The sequence below is a fragment of the Moschus berezovskii genome, chromosome 28 (assembly GCF_049115385.1).
Source record: "Moschus berezovskii isolate FMDL1 chromosome 28, NW_MosBer_1.0, whole genome shotgun sequence".
NCBI classification, from domain to species: Eukaryota; Metazoa; Chordata; class Mammalia; order Artiodactyla; family Moschidae; genus Moschus; species Moschus berezovskii.
The window spans coordinates 22,544,959-22,566,727 of NC_142487.1; the positions used below are offsets into that span (position 1 = coordinate 22,544,959).

The following is a 21,769-nucleotide window of genomic DNA, read 5'->3' on the forward strand; positions in this document are numbered from 1 at the left end:
AGGCATTTAAGTAAATACTTAGAATAAATATTTACTTATGCTTGATATCTGCTGAAATACCAGGAAAAGTTTAGAAAAAGAAAATAGAATGTCGAAAGTAACAAACTTGTAAATTTGGATCCTTTACTTAGAATTCCTGGTAATTGACAGGTTTAAACCCATGTTGATGGTATATGCACTCTAGAGCAGTCCTACTAAATCAGAAGCCTCAATGGCCCAGAAATCTATATTTTTCAAGACATAAGCAGACAGGACTGATAACCACTAGTTGAAGCAGTGAATTCAGAAGGGAATCTTTGTGTTTTTGATGTTAGTGAGATTGATATAAATCAGTGAATATTCTTGAAAGCATTAACAAAAGTCAGTTTCATTACTTGGTGCTAGTTTTACCTATAAACAAAGGATGCTGTATGTTGTGTAGACACGTGAGCACATGGTTAGGAAGGGTATGAAAATGCTTTCCTTACCCAAAAGGAAAAATGTGCTTTCAAGTAATTTAAAACAAATATTGTAATAGCCACTATGCTAATTAGAAATAATTTTAAACTATGCTTTCAAGTCGGTCTTACAGAGGTACTTCCCTCTATATTGCTAGCCTGGTTACTATAACTCTATGCAATTAATGTAGTAAAAGTTTATTCAAACTCTTTAATTCTGTTTCCTTCCTTCATTATTTTCGCAATGAGTGATACTGTGTATTATTTATTAAATGTGTCGCTGACTGAGCTCCTCTTTTTTCCTTTTTCATTTACTCTTGGCTGCGCCAGGTCTTCATTTTTGCACTCATGCCTTCTCTAGTTGCAGCAGGTGGGAGCTACTTTCTCATTGCGGTGTGTGAGCCTCTCACTGTGGTGGCTTCAGTAGCTGTGGCGCACAGTCTTAGCAGCGGTGCTACATGGGCTTTGTTGCTGTGTGGAATGTGGACTCTTCCCAGACCAGGGATTGAACCCATGCTCCCTGCACTGGAAGGCAGATTCTTAACCACTGGACCCACCAGGGAAATACATCTTTTTTCTTAAAGAAGACATAACTTTTACCATTTTTCAGCTCTACATTTTTTAATCAAGATGAGAAATGTTCTGCAGTAGATCCATTGTGTAAATAAATATGTTTGCTTTGTAAAGGATGGAAGGACTTTCTCAGTCTGCACATTGTAGATTCAGATCAGTTCAGTCGTTCAGTCGTGTCCGACTCTTTGCGACCCCATGGACTGCAGCATGCCAGGCTCCTCTGTCCATCACCAACTCTTAGAGCTGGCTCAAACTTACGCCCATCTAGTTGGTGATGCCATCCAGCCATCTCATCCTCTATGGTCCCCTTCTTCTCCTGCCTTCAATCTTTCCCAACATCAGGGTCTTCCAATGAGTCAGTTCTTCACATCAGGTAGCCAAAGTGTTGGAGTTTCAGCTTTAGCATCAGTCCTTCCAATGAGTATTCAGGACTGATTTCCTTTAGGATTGACTGTTTTGATCTCCTTGTAGTCCAAGGGACTCTCAAGAGTCTTCTTCAACACCACAGTTCAAAAGCATCAGTTCTTTGGTGCTCAGCTTTCTTTAGAGTCCAACTCTCACATCCATACATGACCACTGGAAAAACCATAGCTTTGACTAGATGGACCTTTGTTGGCAAAGTAATGTCTCTGCTTTTTAATATGCTGTCTAGGTTGGTCATAGCTTTTCTTACAAGGAGCAAGTGTCTTTTCATTTCATGGCTACAGTCACCATCTGCAGTGATTTTGGAGACCAGGAAAATAATGTCTGTCACTGTTTCCATTGTTTCTCCATCTAGCTGCCATGAAGTGTTGGGACCGGATGCCATGATCTTTGTTTTTTACATGTTGAGTTTTAAGCCAACTTTTTCGCTCTCTTCTTTCACTTTCATCAAGAAGCTCTTTAGTTCTTCTTTGCTTTCTGCCATAAGGGTGGTGTCATCTGCATATCTGAGGTTATTGATATTTATCCCAGCACTCTTGATTCCAGCTTGTGCTTCATCCAGCCCTGCATTTTGCATGATGTACTCTGCATATAAGTTAAATAATCAGGGTGACAATATACAACCTTGACGTACTCCTTTCCCAATTTGGGTACTCAATGGGTGCATGATTTCATCACATCACTAGTATATTTGGTCAGCTTGCTGAAGACAGGGACCAATCTCTGTGTTTAACCAGTGTGGGTACCTGAAAACTAGTAGGTAATAAATATTTGCTCAATAAATGAAATTAGTAATAATTTAAGAATTTATTATTAAATGAAGATTTTTAGAATTGGAACTATGTTATTAAATCATCTTTTAATATACTTTTTAATGTTGCTGCTGCTGCTGCTAAGTCACTTTAATGTTAAGCTATTCTAATTAATATTATTTTTCTGAAATGTTAACCTTATAAAATGTTAGAAAACATTTAGTTGAAATACAACACATGTAGAAAATACTTATATCATAATGTACAGCTCAATGAGTTGAACCCAGTGAGTGAACACTCATCCCCAAATCAAGAAACAGAACCTTACCAGCTCTTCAGAAATCTGCCACATGTCCACACCCAAACACTATCCTTTTTTCCTGCCCCTAAAATAAACACTATTCTGATTTCTAAAACCATGGACCAACCTGTCTGATTGGGAAAACAGAAAAAAATGGAATTGATACAGCATATATCCTTTTGTGTCTGACTTCTTTGGCTCAGCTTTTTATTTGTGAAATTCATACATGTTTTTAAAATGATTTCTTACTGAGCATGGGTGATAGAGTACACAAGGGTATTCCATGTAAAATTCTCTATATCTTCTGTATATTTGAAATATTTGCTCATTTCCCCCAAAGCAGCATGGCTAGTACATAGCAAATGTTGTCTTCCTGAATTCACAGTGAAGTCAGAAGGGGCTAAACTACTTAAGATCTTACAGGTTAGGCTAAGTTTTAGTGACTGACTTTTTCCTTTCCCAAGAGGAAATGCCACTGAGTTTTGAGCAGGAAAAGGACATATCTGATTTAATTTTAGGTGGAACTATGTAAATGCTTTGTGGAGAATGGATTGGAGGATTGAAAAAAGTAGAAAAACAAATTAGGAGGTCTTTGCCATGGGTTTGGTAAGAGAAGATGGTGGGTTGAGTGAAAGCACCCAGGACAGAGCATGACGCGCGGTGAGTGATGGATGCTGTGTCGCTTTTATTGTTTTGATGATATCTGAAATGCGGTCATTCCTCCTTCCCTGAGATCAGACCCACCCCAAATATATTTCATTCAAGTCCAACGGCCATGTTATTTTCTTAAAGTCTGATCTCTTCCGAATTTCAGTTTTCAAGCCCATAGCATCTTCTCTCTCAGTTTTTTAATTTAATCTCTCTTCTCACGGCATCTCTGTGTGGTTCTGGACCGGTCTCCCCCATTTACTTTGACCAAAGAAAGTTCTCCCTGCCTTTGTGTGCCCCGCCCTCCCCTTCTGCAGTGCCCTCCTACCTTCCCCTCCCGTCCCACATGCAGCCGAGCTGTCGCGATCTGGTTCAGAACTTACCTGCTGCAAGCGATGACCACCGTCTTCACTCAAAAGTGATTTTCTTTGCTTTCCCTACACTGGAAAACATCACTCCAAATATGTTGACTTTCAGCCCGTTGCTCCCATCCTTCCTGAACCTCTCTCTCATCCTCACAGCTGAGTCCACCAAACCCTCCAACCTGTACCCCCTGTTTACCTCAAGTTCCAGAACTGACCATATCAGAGGAAAAAATTATGAAAATGCTCCAGTGTCAGGTGGGCAGGCATGCTTCCTATCCTCATCTTCTGACACTTTCAACCCAGATGAAGTGAACAAGTATCAGATCCCTAGCTCTGAACGCTGTGACAACAGGGTCCTGCAGTGACCACTTGTTGCAGCCTTGAGCAGGGGTTGGATGCTTGCTTATTAGCCCTCATCTGTAAGCTGGTATTTAGTCTCTGATAAGTTGAAAGTCCCTTTGAGTTGCTGGTTAGCATCTAGATGGTTCCCTCTTCTTTTCCAGGAGGGCTTGCAGTTTTACTTTGTTCTTTTAAGGCCCTGAACCTGATGACTGGGTCTTTCCCAGGAACTTCAGCTCCAGGGGTTTGGGCCCTGTTGGCTCCTGGCAGACCATGACAAAGACTGCAAAACTGCAGAGCTCTTAACAGATTTCTGTACTCGAGGAACCTGCTGGAAAGTTAAAATTCTGTAGTGTGGACACGAGTTCTAATCATGCATCTGCCTAAATCCTGGTCGGGGATTGTAGAGTTTGCATGCACAGAAGGCTGGCAGCCTTGACTGGATTTGTAGGCCCTTTCTATTATTTGGAAATAGACCCTTGCTTCTCCTGCCCCCGCGGTAGTCTGTCTCACCCTCAGTGCCACCTTGTTGACATCCAGGCCTTCCTGACGCACCCTGAGATAAGTCACTAGCATCTTTATTCTTTTCACTATTTTGTTTGAGCTCTTTGATTCATTTCTAAATGATTTTTACTCCTTTCTCTCTACCTCCTTGCTATTAATCATTTTTTCTAAAAGCTTTATTGAGATGTAATTCACATTATAAGATTTACTCATTTAAATGAACAATTTACCTCTCCCCATTATTCTTAATGTAAGTGTACAATAATTGCAGAATGGCCTTAATTAAATGGTGGTTGGATATGTGTCTAGAGCAAACTCAGATTCACACACTAAATTTAGCTTGGGATTTATTACATGTCTTTAAGATTTGATGGTTCGTCAAGGACATGGGGATAAAAACTTAATTTTTTAGAATTGTGAGAGGAGTGCACCCACTTGTAAAGCCACATCTCTTCATACTGTGTCCATAATAATAGTCCTAGAAAGGACTTAGCATGCAGGTGTTAAGACCCATTTAGGAGGCTGCAGTGACATATTGCAACAACAGATGGTGCTCTGGTGCTGTTTTCTTTCTCTCTCACCGCTCCCTCCCTGCCTCCTTTTTCTACCCATTAAAAATACTAATAGGACTCAGGTATAACTCAAGTGAGTAACTTTTGTCTTTTAAGAAGTAGATTTTTAAAAAAATCTTGAATAATGAGAGACATGATTATAGTGCAAAAATAATTAAGACCTGTTGCTTGAGAGTAGAATTTTATTTATTTCATGTATCTTTCTAGAAAACAACCTGGTCAATGGGTTGAAGTTACTGAGATGAAGTTTTGACTCAACATAGGGAAGAATGATCTAGCAAGAGAGTCAACCCAGAAAGGAATACTGAACCCCCAAAAAACAGATGCGCTCCCAGTCCATGGCACAGAGAGGCTGGAGTAAGAGTTCCCTTCATTTGGCATTTGGCTTGAATATCTAGAATCCTTTTAACTCAAACATTAATTACATGCATTTATAAAGTAGAGCTTTTCCCACAAAAACCACAACTACTATTTAAACAAACTTTCACATTTGTAATTGAAGGTAAAATATTACATGCATTGTGAACTGTAATAAGGTTGGAAGTAGATTCTGACAGATCAAGTGCCTGCCTGTTTTATTAACTGCCATAAAAATCCCCGCTGCCCGGAAGAATATTCGATGTGTAGAGAAGGCAATGGCAACCCACTCCAGTACTCTTGCCTGGAAAATCCCATGGACGGAGGAGCCTAGTAGGCTGCAGTCCATGGGGTCGCTGGGAGTCGGACATGACTTCACTTTCACTTTTCACTTTCATGCATTGGAGAAGGAAATGGCAACCCACTCCAGTATTCTTGTCTGGAGAATCCCAGCGATGGGGGAGCCTGGTGGGCTGCCGTCTGTGTGGTCGCACAGAATCAGACACGACTGAAGTGACTTAGCAGCAGCAGCAGCAGCACATTCTCAATAATTCAGTTTATTTGATGACTGAATAAAAAACTTCAATATTCTATCAATAAAAATACATTTGACATTTTCAAGTAGTCTTAGAATGGAATCTAGTGTAATGTGAAGTAAGAAAAAAAATCACTGATATAGATCAAGCAGTTGTTTGTTTCCATTTTGAGTAGTACTCATTGTTTTTGGTCCAAGATGTTACCTAAATAATACTTCATTATTTTAAATTTGTTGAAATAACATTCTATCATAGATTTTGGGAACTGAATTGAGTAAAAAAAATTCATCCTTTTATGAAAATCACATAAGAAAATATGAAATTTTCCTTTTTATAACTTCTGCATTTAATGATTTTATGCAAAGCACTATTTGAATAAATGCCAATTCTGAAAGGGCTTTTGAAAATTTCTTTGCCTGTTTGTGTGTTTTATAATGATTTTTCATGCATTTAATTTAATTGAATAATACAAATTATCACTGACCACTATATTTTTAAACCTCTTGTCTGGCTTTCTAGTTTCCATGTTAAACAACAAAAATGATGAACTAAAATAATACCTTGAGCTAAAAATTGCCTCAAATCAGAGATCAGGAGCAGTCCTACTGGTCTCACTGATCAGTGGGCCGAACATAATTTAATTGTAAGACTATGGTGTAATTTAATCCAAAGGATTATTTGTGTGTGGGTAAAAATATAAAATAATTTGACAGAGCATTAATAGGTGAATTTGAAAGAGACCAATTTAGGTTGTTTCCCTGTCCTGACTATTGTTAATAATGTTTCAGTGAACACTGGGGTGCATATGTCTTTTTGAATTACGGATTTCTCTGGATATATGCCCAGTATTGCTGGATTGCTGAGTCATACGGTAGTTCTATTTTTAGAGTTTTAAGGAACCTCCATACTGTTCTTAGTGGCTGTATCAGTTTACATTCCCACCAACAGTGCAAGAGGGTTAGGAAGAATCCAACTAGAACTTAACCTAAAAATGGTGAATACATTTGAAAGAAGACTTTTGAAAGGGTTAAACTGCGTGTGTGTGTGTATGTTCACACACATGCGCACACACACATTTTTTTCCCTAAATGTTTCAGGGAATTCATCACCTTTTTTTTTTTTTAACAACATTTTCTAAGTTAGTGCTTCTCAGACTTTGGTATGCATTAAAATCATCTCAGAGTACAATTTAGTCAGTCAGGTGTGAGGCCTGGGAGTAAGCATTCCCAAGAAGTCTTCCCATTCCTTTGCAACTCTGGAACTTGGTTTATTTTTTTCTTTTTGTTCTCAAAAGGAGAGATACAGACTCTCCAATGGACTGTCTGCCTTTCTTCATCCTGAGCTGGGACATATGAGTGGCTACTAGCCTGAAAGATAGTAGGAGGTTCTGACCAGGATGATTAAACTGGTTTTGTCAGTTCTCCTCTTGGGCACTAAATTTTTTTTCAATTGAAAATTGGTAGGGTTAGAATAAATGGCCTACATGTTATTGAGATTTATTAAATTAGATGAATCTCTAGCTAGTCAATTAGTATGAGTGATACATTTGTCATCAGTTCAGTTCAGTCACTCAGTTGTATTTGACTCTTTGCGACCCCATGGATTTGCAGCACGCCAGACTTCCCTGTCCATCACCAACCCCCAGAGCCTACTCAAATTGATGTCCATCACGTCGGTGATGCCATCCAACCATGTCATCCTCTGTCGTCCCCTTCTCCTTCTGCCTTCAATCTTTCCCAGCATCAGGGTCTTTTCAAATGAATCAGTTCTTTGCATCAGGTAGCCAAAGGATTGGAGTTTCAGCTTCAGCATCAGTCCTTCCAATGAATATTCAGGACTGATTTCCCTTAGGATGGACTGGTTGGATCTCCTTGCAGTTCAAGAGACTCTCCAGAATCTTCACCAACACCACAGTTCAAAAGCATCAATTATTCAGTGCTCAGCTTTCTTTATAGTCCAAATCTCAGATCCATACATGATTACTGGAGAAACCATAGCTTTGACTAAATGTCATAAAAGAACAAAGTTTTTGAATTATTTTTTGATTACTTACTCTATGAGTCATTAAAAAAAAAAAAAAAAAAACTTGTGTTATTCAAATACCATTCTTCACCAAGAACTTTCTGTGCCACTTTTCTGAAGATCTCTTGGGATGTATGTGTTGGATACTAATTGTTAACTTCTAAATTGAGTTATTTCTAGACTCCAGCCTATTGCCATTTAGATTTTCCTGAGTCACAGTGACATTTCTACCTAGTAAAGCAGAGGCGGCCTCAGCCATTAAACATGAAGATGTTGGAAGATCCTTGTTTAATCAAGTTCCCTTTAACTAAATTTCCTAGTGCCCCTCTGAAAGAAGGAAGAGTTCAGTGAGTACACTAGCAATTATTTATATATCATCTTTGCCAGCTCTCAGGGAAAGACAGGAGAGACACATTTTTCTGGAAGCTGAGGGAGAAGGATTGGAAAGTTTTAGAGCAAGGGAGGAGAGTCTGAAAAGACCAGAGAGTTATGGAGCAGAGAGTTAGGGAGCAGAGAGTTGTGTACCTATAAGACGAGGTGCCCCAAGGGGAGGAAGATGGCTATGCTCAGTTGGAAAGAAAGCAATGGCAAATATCAAATATTTTATCATGGCCCTAAAGTCAGAAGAAAGGGTAAATGAGGGATGTTGCTAAAAGTGAAGGGAATGTAACATGACCTGTAATTTGAGAATTGTTTTTTCGTCTTTGAAGGGTCAGAAGGAAGAAGCTCCCAAAGGTTTCTTGTATTAACTACTACCTTACTTTTTCATCTAAGGTAGATCCTATACTGTAGAAAGTGAAAGTGAAAGTCACTCAGTCGTGTCCAACTCTTTGCGACCCCATGGACTACACAGTCCTTGGAATTCTCCAGGCCAGAATACTGGAGTGGGTAGCCTTTCCCTTCTCCAGGGGATCTTCCTAACCCAGAGATTGAACCCAGGTCTCTCGCATCACAGACAGATTCTTTATCAACTGAGCCACAAGGGAAGCCCCCATACTGGGGAATGATAGTTTATTACTTAATTGAGTTCATAGTTGCATGGATCCATCATAGTTGATAATATGGTTGCATCAGTCAACTTGATTATTTCTCAAAATTCCAGGTATAAATACCACTGTTAAAATTGAAAAATTGTTCCTGGAGTTAAGTGTGTGGTGATCAATATTTGAGAATGGATAAAGAGCATACAAAAATATACCATGACTATTGAACCCCCTGGAAAACAACCAGGGAGTATTTTTCCATTTTGACAGTTTGCTTATGTGAGTCTTCTCCTCAGTCATTACAGAAAATTCTACTAGTTTTTGTAATCTTCAAAAAAAAAAAAAAAAAAGAATAAATACTTCTAGTTCCTGCAGAAAAGTCAATTTATTTACTTTCAACCACTCACTGTCAATCACAAGTCTGGTGTTTTTATTCATACAGTATGTATGAAACAAAATTGTAAAGTATCAACTTGGGAGAGCTGAGGCCATGTGTAAGTAGGGGTGATTTTTAAAGGGAAGAAGCAAGAGGATTTTCTCCTTGCTTACAAAGGTAAAATAAAACATTTCTTTTTTTTTTTTTTTCCTGTTTTTTTTTTCCAATTTTATTTATTTATTTTTTTCAAGTTGAACAGACTAAATTTCTTTAAACAAACTTATTTATACTCCAGAGTCCTTTAAAAACTTAATAGCATTTATACATTGAAGGTATTTGATTTTCTTGTAACTAGCACTTCAAATGCAACAAGCATTTGAAGCAACAAGCATTTGACCCAACAAGTAAAACTTTCTACAGTTCATAACTTTTATAAATAAAATAAATTAAGTGTACAGTGAATAAGTTCTCTGAAATATTTCAATATTTCTGCAGGTTTAGTAACATCGTAAAATACATTTCAACTAAAATTCACAAATCTAAAAACCTGTTAGGCATTTTTAGGCATTTTAAGATGGAAATGAAGACCAATGTTACATCGTAATATGCCAATTACAAATAGTACTTCAAATAGCAAATACTACAGTTTGTCCCAAACTTTAAAAACTATTCATGAACTCAACACTGAACTATTGATGGCTATGAGAATTGTTTCCTAGCCTTTTTGAAAATTTCAACCCATTTACGTTTAAGGTAATTATTGATAAGTACGATCCCGTAGCCATTTTCTTTATTGCTTTGGGTTCAAGTTTATACACTCTTTCTGTGTATCCTGTCTATAGAAGATCCTTTAGCATTTGTTGGAGAGATGGTTTGGTGATGCTGAATTCCCTCAGCTTTTGCTAGTCTGTAAAGCTTTTGATTTCTCCTTCATATTTGAATGAGATCCTTGCTGGGTATAGTAACCTGGGCTGTAGGGTATTTTCTTTCATCACTTTAAGTATGTCTTGCCATTCCCTTCTGGCCTGAAGAGTTTCTTGTTGAAAGATCAGCTGTTATCCTTATGGGAATCCCCTTATGTGTTATTTGCTGCTTTTCCCTTGCTGCTTTTAATATTTGTTCTTTGTGTTTGATCTTTGTTAATTTGATTAATATGTGTCTTGGAGTATTTCGCCTTGGGTTTATCCTGTTGGGGACTCTCTGGGTTTCTTGGACTTGGGTGATTATTTCTTTCCCCATTTTAGGGAAGTTTTCAACTATTATCTCCTCAAGTATTCTCTCATGGTCTTTCTTTTTGTCTTCTTCTTCTGGGACTCCTATGATTCGAATGTTGGAGCGTTTAACATTGTCCCAGAGGTCTCTAATATTGTCCTCATTTCTTTTAATTCGTTTTTCTTTTTTCCTCTCTGTTTCATTTATTTCTACAATTCTATCTTCTAGTTCGCTTATCCTGTCTTCTGCCTCTGTTATTCTACTGTTTGTTCCCTCCAGAGTGTTTCTGATCTCATCTATTGCATTATTCATTGTATATTGACTCTTTTTTATTTCTTCTAAGTCCTTATTAAATCTTTCTTCCATCTTCTCAATCCTTTTCTCCAGGTTATTTATCTGTAACTCCATTTTGCTTTCAAGATTTTGAATCATTTTCACCATCAAAATTTGAAATTCTTTATCAGGTAAATTCCCTATATCTTGTTCTTTTGTTTGTGTTGGTGGGCAATTATCTTGTTCCTTTACTTGCTGGGTATTTCTCTGCCTCTTCATCTTGCTTATATTGCTTTGCTTGGGGTGGCCTTTCCCTCTTCTTGCAGTTTGTGGAGTTCTCTTTATTTCGTAGTTTCTTCGCTGTGTGTGGGGTTGGACGGGTGACTTGTCCGGGTTCCCTGGTTAGGGAAGCATGTGTCGGGGTGGAGCTGGATTTCTTCTCTCTCCTTTAGAAGACAATGGGCTGCTTTTCTGGGAGCCTGATGTCCTCTGCCAGTATTCAGAAGTTGTTTTGTGGACTTTACTGTGCGTTCAAATGTTCTTTTGATGAATTTGTGGGGGAGAAAGTGGTCTTGTCATCTTATCCCTCCGCCATCTTGTTCCTTCCTCCCCAGAACACTGGATTCTTATATTCCACTTGGTCGTGGAGTATCTCTTCCCAGCTGCTCCAGCAAGGCTCAGCCGCTGTACCTTACCTTGGACGAGGGGTATCTCCTCAAGGCCGCGCCTCCTGCTTTGAATGTAGATCAGCTCCTCTCGGCCCTCCGGTGCCCAAGCAGCCACCGCCTCCTGAACGTGGTACAGCTCCTCTCAGCCACCGCCCTAACCCTGAGCGCGGGGTAGCTCATCTCAGCCACGATTCTGCACGTGGTCGGTTGCACCGGAGCTGGGCGTCTTTTTCAGAGATGAAAGTGATTTTAGATACCATTTAATCCTATCCAATCTCTTCATTTATTGACTGAAAAAAGTATTCAGGGAAATTGAAACTTTTGCTGGTTATACAGCTACTAGGGCTTCCCAGGTGGCTTAAGTGGTAAAGAATTTGTCTGCCAGTATAGGAGACACAGGAGACATGGGTTTGATCCCTGGGTTGGGAAGATTCCCTGGAGGAGGAAATGGTAACCCACTCCAGTATTCTTGCTGGGAAATCCCATGGATAGAGGAGCTTGGTGGTCTACAGTCCATGAGATCAGAAAGAGTTGGACATGACTAAGCACAAACACATACAGCTACTAATTGTCTAATATGGGACTCAGTTCAGTTCAGTTCAGTAGCTCAGTCATGTCCGACTCTTTGCAACCCCATGAATCATAGCACGCCAGGCCTCCCTGTCTATCACCAACTCTCAGAGTTCACTCAAACTCATGTCCATCAAGTTGGTGATGCCATCCAGCCAGCTCATTCTCTGTCGTCCCCTTCTCCTCCCGCCCTCAATCACTCCCAGCATCAGAGTCTTTTCAGTGAGTCAACTTGTCACATGAGGTGCCCAAAGTATTGGAGTTTCAGCTTTAGCATCAGTCCTTCCAATGAATACCCAGGATTGATCTCCTTTAGAATGGACTGGTTGGATCTCCTTGCGGTACAAGGGACTCTCAAGAGTCTTCTCCAGCACCACAGTTCAAAAGCATCAATTCTTCAGCGATCAGCTTTCTTCACAGTCCAACTCTCCGTCTAGTCAAGGCTATGTTTTTGCCCATGGTCATGTATGGATGTGAGAGTTGGACTGTGAATATGGGACTAGTACTAGGCAAAGTAAGAAACTTCTACAAAAATAATTGAAAAGAAACTTCTACTAGATCTCATAATTTTGAGACTGATACCCAAGAATGCTTAATACAAAATCCTATTCTTTTCACGCCATCATGTTGCTTGTCTACTAAATAATAACAAAAAAGATTTGTTGCAGCATCATGATAATCATCATTGTAAACATGAACACAAGCATTTTATAGCATTTACTAAGTGCCAGGAGTGAGAGAAGCACTTTACCCATGCTATCTCATTTGGGCTCCACGATAACCCTGTGAGACAAGTATTGTCATTATTCCTATTTTATAGATGAAGACTGTGAGAAGCAGAGTTGAGGTAACTTCTCCAAGACCACATGATAAGGGGCAAAACCAGGTTGGAATCCATGATGCTTCTGGCTTCAGACTGTGCCATCCAACCACCATGTATTCAGCCTCTCACTTGCATAGCACTTTATAGTTTATATAGTTTCACCTCCTTTAATCCTTATGCCAATACTCTAAGTCATGTGTTCCTGTTACTATCATCTTACAGATGAGAATGCAAGCTCGGAGAGGATAAGCGATTTTCCAAGTGAAAACAGCTGGTAGCTTACAGAAGCTGGTCTGTCTGAAAATTTTCATGTTGATGAATTCTATCTGAGCTGAAGATTAGCAGAAGGATGTGCAATAATTAAAATTCACATTGCTGGAAGGTTTCCAGGGACCCTGATTATTGGGGAGAATTTAGGGTATTAATGGGCTTCCCTGGTGGCTCAGAGGTTAAAGAATCTGCCTGCAATGTGGGAGACCTGGGTTCAATCCCTGGGTTGGGAAGATCCCCTGGAGCGGGGAACAGCTACCTACTCCAGTATTCTCGTCTGGAGAATTCCATGGACAGAGGAGCCTGGCGGGCTTTAGTCCACAGGGTCACAAAGATTTGGACATGACTGAACGACTTTCATTTCACTGGGGTATTAACAGGTTCAGAAAGGAGGAAATTCTAACCAGAAGAATTTTAGGGGTACTTACTTGTATTTAATACTATGCAGTCAGCAGCCTACCTGTAAACTCACTTTTATCTGGTGATTTGGGAATAAGTGTTGAGTTTTTAGTAAATTTTTTTTTAACCATTTAAAGATTCAGACCTAAGAATAAAACTGAGTGATAATTGTGTACATATTTCTTTCCTCCAATGACAAGGGAAAGCATAATACCAATCCTTTTCCAGGATGAAAATACAGAATATAACAATGTTTATTATGAAAATATAATAAATTATAATGACTCCTACATGTTTCCTTGATGAAAATGGCGTATAAGTGACAAAGTACAAATATAAATACAGATTGCAAAGTAATTACGTGACAATATTCTTTACTTTTCTTGAAATAGTTGGTTTTATTCTTACTGTTTTTATTTAAATCCTTTTAAATAAAAATATATCCAGTTTCTAGCCTTTGTGGAAAAAATTCCTGATTTGTCTCTTGTGCGTGTCTCTTGTGTGCGCTCAGTCACTTCAGCCTTGTCTGACTCTGTGTGACCCCTTGGACTGTAGCCACCAGGCCTCCTCTGTCCATGGGATTCTCCAGGCAAGAATACTGGAGTGGGGTTGCCATGCCCTCCTCCAGGGGATCTTCCCAACTCAGAGATCAAACCAGTGTCTCCTGCATCTCCTGCACTGCAGGTAGATTCTTTACGGTTGAGACACTGGGGAAGCCTACGGTTGTCTCTTGGCCTGTGTAATATCAGCAGCAACTGGAGTACTTGTAGTATGCCTGGTCAGTAAAGAGGGAAATAATACTGCCCCCATTACTATCCATATGCCTCTGAATGAGGAGGAACCTATAATAATCATCCCTGGAACAACCCCACTGCCTAGTTTTCAGCCTACAGTGACCAGTACAACTACTATGATCACAGCAAAGGTACCAACAACAACCACAGCTTCAACTGAAGCTATTACCATAAAGCCCCCTTCCACCATGTCACCTGAACCTACAACTGACGCAGTTTCAACTGAACCTACAAACACAACTGCCACAACCTCCACTTCAACTGAAGCGGCTACTGGAATGGAAACAACCACCAGCATTTCAACTGAGTCGTCTATCATGATGGATGCTACCACCCATCTGAGAGAACTTACCACTTTGATTGAGCATAATACCACCACAGAAAACTAATCGTGTCAACAGAAGTTACAGCCAGCATTACTCCAACAAACCTTATAACAATAACTACTTCAATAGAACATGCAATTCCTGTGCCTACAACCATCACAACCTCTTCTACACCTATCACAACAGCCATCCTGACTTCTAATAAATCTATAAATATTATCTCTTCAGTTGATCCCCAAACCCATTGACTATAGGTACTTCAACTGAATTTTAGACTACAAAAGAAATTATCACTTCCACAGAATCTGAAAAGATGACAGCTTCTAGTGAACCTACTACTATTACAAATATAACAACCTCTCCATTTGAAATTACAATAAATGCAATTGATACCACCTCATTCATTGAGGCTGCAAGTACTACAATTTCTACTGAACCCATTACACTTAGAGATATAATAACCTCCTCAGCTGAAACTACAAATATAATAACTCAAGTTTCTGCTTCTACTAAACCCTCCACCACAGCACCAACTATTCTTGAACTGAACCTGAACGTCCACCACTGTGCCTCCAACCAAAAAAGTCACTCTCATTTAAATTTAATTTCTGAGTTCCACTAAATGTACAGATAAAAAAGCAAGAACCAAAACTTCATTCATAAACGCTCATAACTTCTTTTCAGAAGCTACAAATAAAAAAACACCTCAACAGAATTTATAACACTTCAAATAAGTCTATAACCCAATGGCTTTAACCACTTCAACCACAATGAGAACCACTACTTCAGCTGAATTTACAGCCACCACTAACCTATTACCAAGACAGCCATCACCCCACATCACCCCACTTCCTATAGAGGAAGTGCCTCTATAGCCAGCACTCAAAACTAAACCTGTAATTCGTACAACTTTGAATTTGCAACCACCTCAGCCATTGCTACTTATTTAGTGAAACTCATCTCTCTCACAATACAGTCACTTCAATATCATATATTCATTCTGCCCCACACTGACCACTAACGTGGTTAGTTGAGATGACAGCAATTAAGTAACAAAGGCTACAGCTACCAAAGCTACCATTGCTTCAAATGAATCAACAAGCACAATAGGCCATCTTCACTGTTTCAGCTGAATAAAAAAGCATGGTATGTTCTACATATTTTAGTACTGCAAAGACACCATAATAATTTCCGTTGACACCATTACTGTCACTAAAAATTACGACCATAAAAAAACCAACACAACAATGGAAATATCAGCCACCCCAAGAAATGATGCTATACATTTGTCTGAACTTGTGGGAGTAATTTGGATTGTTGTGGGATCAAACGATGTGATATTTTTCAGTTGAGCCTAAAACCACAACTACAACCACCATATTGTGTTGATGGACACCATAACTGTTCCCAGCATTACTTGAAAAAGAAAACAGAAAAACATGGCAACAACACAGTGACCTTTTCATAGCGAAAGAATCTTTAGTTATTTTCTCTATCCCATTATTTAGTCCCCCCTACAATCTCTCATATTAAATTTATATCTATAACCATTGTAGGTGATTCTCTAGCCAAGAGCAATACTTCACTGGAAGTTCATCGCCCCTCTCAAGGACAAAAGACAACTATTTAGCCCATTACTATTCCATCGCTGTAATTACGTAAAGCCCACAATGACTTTCAACTTATTAGATCACCATTTTATAATAACTAAACTTTAATTTAAAAAGTTTATCAGTTTTCCTAAAAGATTTAGAGCATATATATTTCATAAAAGTGAAACTAATTTGTTACTGGAAAAGCCTTATCTAAGAAATGTATGATAAAAATCTCATAGTAAAATTACTATTAATATCTGTTGTTATATACCAATGTATCTAAAGGAAGAACATTAAATCTAGATGTAAATAAACCTACATAGGATAATTTTAATTGTTGTACTTGTTTCCTATGTGTGCAATACAAAAATGTGGTTATTTTTCTCCTCAAATGGTTTTGTTTTTAGTATGTTGGCTGCTATTAAAATTGCTTTGTTTTTGCTATTCCCAATGGAAGCACGACCTAAATACTGAGGAAGATTCCAAGGAAGAAAATAACTATGCTAGAGTATTAATACAATTATTAATTTGGACTTTGTTTATAATTTCTAATTGATGAAATTTAAACTGATGCTCACAATGACCAAGCTCCATTGGAAATTACTGAAGCAAAATCAGTGAGGGAGCCAGGAATGTATCTTTTACAAATCAATGGACATTGAAAAATTATTTTAATAGTTAGTTATTAAGACTGTCTTAGTCTGGGCAGGCTTGCAATAAAGTAATACCATAGACCGAGTGGCTTCTAACAACAGAAATTTATTTCTCGTAGTGGGAAGTCTGAGAAGTCCACGATTGAGAGTCTGGCAGATTTAACATCTAATGAGAGTTTCCTGGTTCAGCAACAGCTGCCTTTTCTCTGTGGCTTCACAAAGTGAGAGGGGAAGGCAGTTTTGGGGTCTCATTTTTATAAGGACACTCACCCTATTCATGAGGGCTTCACCATTGTAACCTAATTACTTTACAAAGGCTTTGCCTCCAAATTCCATAATACTGTGGGTTAATATTTAACTTAATTTGGGGGACACAAATATTCAGTCTGTTGTACACACTGTAAAAAGTAGCAGCTTTATTCAAACCCATAAAGAATGGGCTGCTGTTTATTGTATGATTACGTTCTTGCAGGCGTGAGGAGGGAATATTTTGCTTACCAAATAGGAAAGAAAGGATGTATGTTTGAGCAAAAAATTATAAATAAAAATTTCAATATGGCTCATCCTAATTAGAAATAATTTTTAAATTACTGCAATAGAAATATTATTTTTACCATAAATTCTACATACTTGAAGTAATTGCATTTAAATACTTTAATTTGGATTTTACTTACATGAATTGAAATTTCTTTCTCTTCGAGTCATTTCAGTTAAACACACACACACACACACATACACACACACACACTTACTTTTTAAAATGGTAGTAAGATTTTTTTTCCAGTTTGTGGTATAACAGGTGCATGATAAATATCTGTTGCATAAATACTTACCTACATAAATAGATATACAGGGCTTCCCTGGCAGCTCAGATGGTAAAGAATCCACCTGCAATGCAGGAGACCCAGGTTCGATGGCTGGGTTGGGAAGATCCCTTGGAGAAGAATACCCACTTCAGTACCCTTGCCTGGAGAATTCCAAGGCATAGAAGCCTGATGGGCTTCAGTCCATGTATGGATAAATGTTAATTGACTTGTGTGTTAGTTTTCTAGTACTGCCAAATTACCAAAACTTTAAGGACTTAAAAATGCAATTTTACTATTTTTAAATAAAATAGAGATAATAACAATCATTATCTCTGAAGAGAGTCTGTTTTTTTTTGGCTTACTCAGCTTCTAGAGGATGCCAGCATTCCTTGGCCCATGGCTCCTTCTTTTCCATCATTTCAACCCTTGCTTTTGTCATCGTCCCTCTCTTACTGATCTTCTTGCTTTTATAAGTAACACTTAAAAAGTTACTTTTATAAGTAACTTGTGGTTACATTTGGTTCATCTTGATTGTTTAAGATGATTTCCCATCTCAAGATTTTTAATTTAATTCCATCTGCAAAGTCTCTTTTGCCAAGTAAGATAACATGGGGATTAAGATGTATACATTTGGGAGGGTATTATTCAGACTAACAGTGTTCATTTGCTGCCCCCCCAAAGATTCTTATCCATCCAAATATAAAATGCATTCCCTCCCTCCCAAACTTTCAGTCTCAACCTCTTAAAGCATCAGCTCAAGTCCAAAATATCATCTAAGCTTCATGAACCTAAAAATCCCCAATTTCATCATCTAAGTCATCTTAAAATAAGTCACGGATAAATCTCTGACTATAATCCATGCTGAGACAAAATAGCTTTTCATCTGTGGACCTGTTAAACTAGAAGACAAGTTATCTGCTTCCAAAGTACAATGGTGAGCCGGGCATAAGATAGCATTTATAGATAGCCCCATTCCAAAAAAGAGACAATGAAAGAAAAAAGTAGCCACTGATTCCAAGCAATTTGGAGATCCAGACAGGAAAACTCCTTTAGATTTCAAGGCCTGGAAATGCCCCTTTGGCTTGAGGCTCCACCTTATGGATCTGCTGTCTCACCCTTTTACTTGAAAAGCAGTCATTTTCCCTTTTTCTTGAAGAGTAGCGTATGTTTGCAGCTGAATAGTGTTGTCAGCCTGTTTCCTGCCTGAAGAATTTTGAGAGTCCAAGTAACTTCTTTTATTTCATCCTGTCTCTTCCCCTTGCATTCCAAGCTGGCAGTGCTTCTGCTGGTTAGAATTCTTGTGGTCCTCTCTGTATGTCACTTCATTAGGCAGGCGATTCCTCCACAGATCTTTCCTAAAAAAAAAAATCCCATCTCTATTCCTGGCTTCTGCTGAGATGACTGAGAGAATCCGTGCATCGCAAGCTCCTCAGAGAGCTGTCTCTATGATTGAATGCTCTGACTTTCTCTGCTTCCAAGGCACCAGTAGAAGGTGGCCCAGCACACTCCTGGCTCCTTCTAGCATGCCTTCCTGAGAGTTACTCCTCTATTTTTGGCATCTTCTGCAATCTGGACAGGCTGAGAATTTCCCAAATCATCAACCCCTCATTTTTTTTTTTTTAAATGCTTAACAGTTCTTCCCTAAATTTCTGTTTCCTCTTGCATTTTACTATAAATAATAAGAACAAACCAGTTCACACCTTCAGCATTCTGCTTGGAAATCTCTTCAGCTAAATGTCCAAGTTCATTGCTTACAAGTCTGTTTTCCACATAACTAAATTGTGATGGATACCATTCAGCTAAGTTCATGCCACCGTATAACGAGGATCCAATTTCTGTTCCTTTCCAACAGCGTGCTTCTCATTTTCACCTGAGCCCTCACCAGCAGCACTTTTGACATCCATTTTTCTATCAATAGTCTGTTTACGATGATTCAGTTATTCTCTAAGACAAATAGTTCTCCTCTATCATGCTTCTGAAACTGCAATAGCAGAGTTTATATATATATAAACTATATATATCTGAGATCATATATCATATATCATCTGAGATCTGTTCAAGGCGATCTCATCTTCTTGTATCATGCCCCTCAACATTTTTTCTAGCCTCTTTTCATTGCTTAATTCCAAAGCAACTTCCACTCATTTAGGAATTTGTTATCACAGTACTCCACTTCCAGGACTCAATATCTGTATTAGTTTTCTGTTGCTGTTGTAACTACCATAAACTTTGTGGTTTAAAGCAACACAGATTTATTGAAGTACAGTTTTAGAAGTTAGAACTCCTAAATGGGTGAATCAATGCATAGTTTTCTCACTCCACAATAAGTGAATACATGTGTTTCTCAAACTCACAGGGAACACATGCAAAAATTGACCACATATAAAATAATTCTCAATAAACTTCAGAATTCATACTATTCCAGTCATTTTCTCTTATCATAAACAATTAAGGTAGAAGCAAAATTTAAAAGTTGACTGCTGCTGCTGCTAAGTCGCTTCAGTCGTGTCCAACTTTGTGCGACCCCAGAGATGGCAGGCCACCAGGCTCCCCCGTCCCTGGGATTCTCCAGGCAAGAACACCGGAGCGGGCTGCCATTTCCTTCTCCAATGTGTGAAAGTGAAAAGTGAAAGTGAAGTCGCTCAGTTGTGTCCGACCCTTAGCGACCCCATGGACTGCAGCCTACCAGGCTCCTCCATCCATGGGATTTTCTAGGCAAGAGTACTGGAGTGGCTTGCCATTGAAATTCCTTATTCCTAATACCGATGCCCCATTTCCACAGAGGTAATTATCATTTGGAATTCTCTCACCATAGATTAATTTTAACAGTCTTTTATTTACATAAATGTGATTTCATAGTATATATGCTTTTGAACACGGTTTATTTCAATCAACAAAGTTTCTATGTCTTATAGCAGTGTGTAAGCATGTTTAACTTTAGTTATCCAAATATAATTTCACAGTATTTTCCTGTTTGACTTGCCCTTTCTACATAAAATACCAAAAGTCTCATGCTGTCATTTAAATTCTATTTTCCTGGGATAATTCGATAACATTTCTCTCTGCTATTTACTCAGACCTATTTCTATTGATATCAATCGCTATCCTCTTTGAGGCTTTCCCTTTCTACTTGTCTATGAAAACTTCCTTTTTCTCCTCGACTAGCCTTGCCCATTATGATCTTTTAGAGCTGGGCCAGAATGTAAGGAACTTTCCCGGTGGTCCATGGTTAAGATTTCACCTTCCAACACAGGGGGTGTAGGTTGGATTCCTGGTCAGGCGGCTAAAGTCCCACTTGTCTTGTGCCAAAAAACCAAAACATAAAACAGAAGCAATATTGCAACAAATTCAATAAAGATTTAAAAAAATGGTCCACATCAGAAGAAATCCTTAAAATTTTAAAAATATTATTTTTAATCACAATACATGGTTTTGTATGATAACATGATTTTTTTAAAGGTTTAGTTTTATATTTTCTTTGGAACTTAATAATTGGGTCATGTATGTAGGATTTTGAAGGTGGCAATTAAAACTTTCTGCAGAAGTAATAGAATGATGTTAAATAGAATAGATATTAAAAAGCACAGACATTACTTTGCCAACAAAGGTCCATCTAGTCAAGGCTATGGTTTTTCCAGTGGTCATGTATGGATGTGAGAGTTGGACTCTAAAGAAAGCTGAGCACAGAAGAATTGATGCTTTTGAACTGTGGTGTTGGAGAAGACTCTTGAGAGTCCCTTGGACTGCAAGGAGATCCAACCAGTCCATTCTAAAGGAGATCAGCCCTGGGTGTTCCTTGGAAGGACTGATGTTGAAGCTGAAACTCCAATCCTTTGGCCACCTGATGCAAAGAGCTGATTCACTGGAAAAGACCCTGATGCTGGGAAAGACTGAAGGCGGGAGGAGAAGGGGACGAGAGGATGAGATGGCTGGATGGCATCACCAACTCAATGGACATGGGTTTGGGTGAACTCCGGGAGTTGGTGATGGACAGGGAAGCCTGGCATGCTGCAGTTCATGGGGTCGCAAAGAGTCGGACACGACTGAGCGACTGAACTGAACGGAATAGAATGATGTACTACTTTTCAGGCTACTGAATAACACAGAGGTACAATCACATGCTTATTGGATCTTGTTTGCGCTGTTTATGGTTTGTTGTTGTTCAGTCCCTCAGTCGTGTCCGATCCCTTTG

General features: G+C 38.7%; 1 protein-coding gene and 1 pseudogene across 1 annotated transcript in view; both read left to right on the forward strand.

Annotated features, from left to right (window-relative positions):
- LOC148773582 (uncharacterized) overlaps positions 1–3,533 on the forward strand; it is an 18,574-nt gene extending 15,041 nt beyond the window's left edge. Inside the window, 1 exon segment of the mRNA XM_088833423.1 lies at positions 3,452–3,533. Within this exon segment, the coding sequence (XP_088689549.1) occupies positions 3,452–3,533 (82 nt within the window).
- On the forward strand, positions 3,530–15,186 carry LOC148773583 (uncharacterized; annotated as a pseudogene).
- Positions 15,187–21,769: the final 6,583 nt, after the last annotated feature.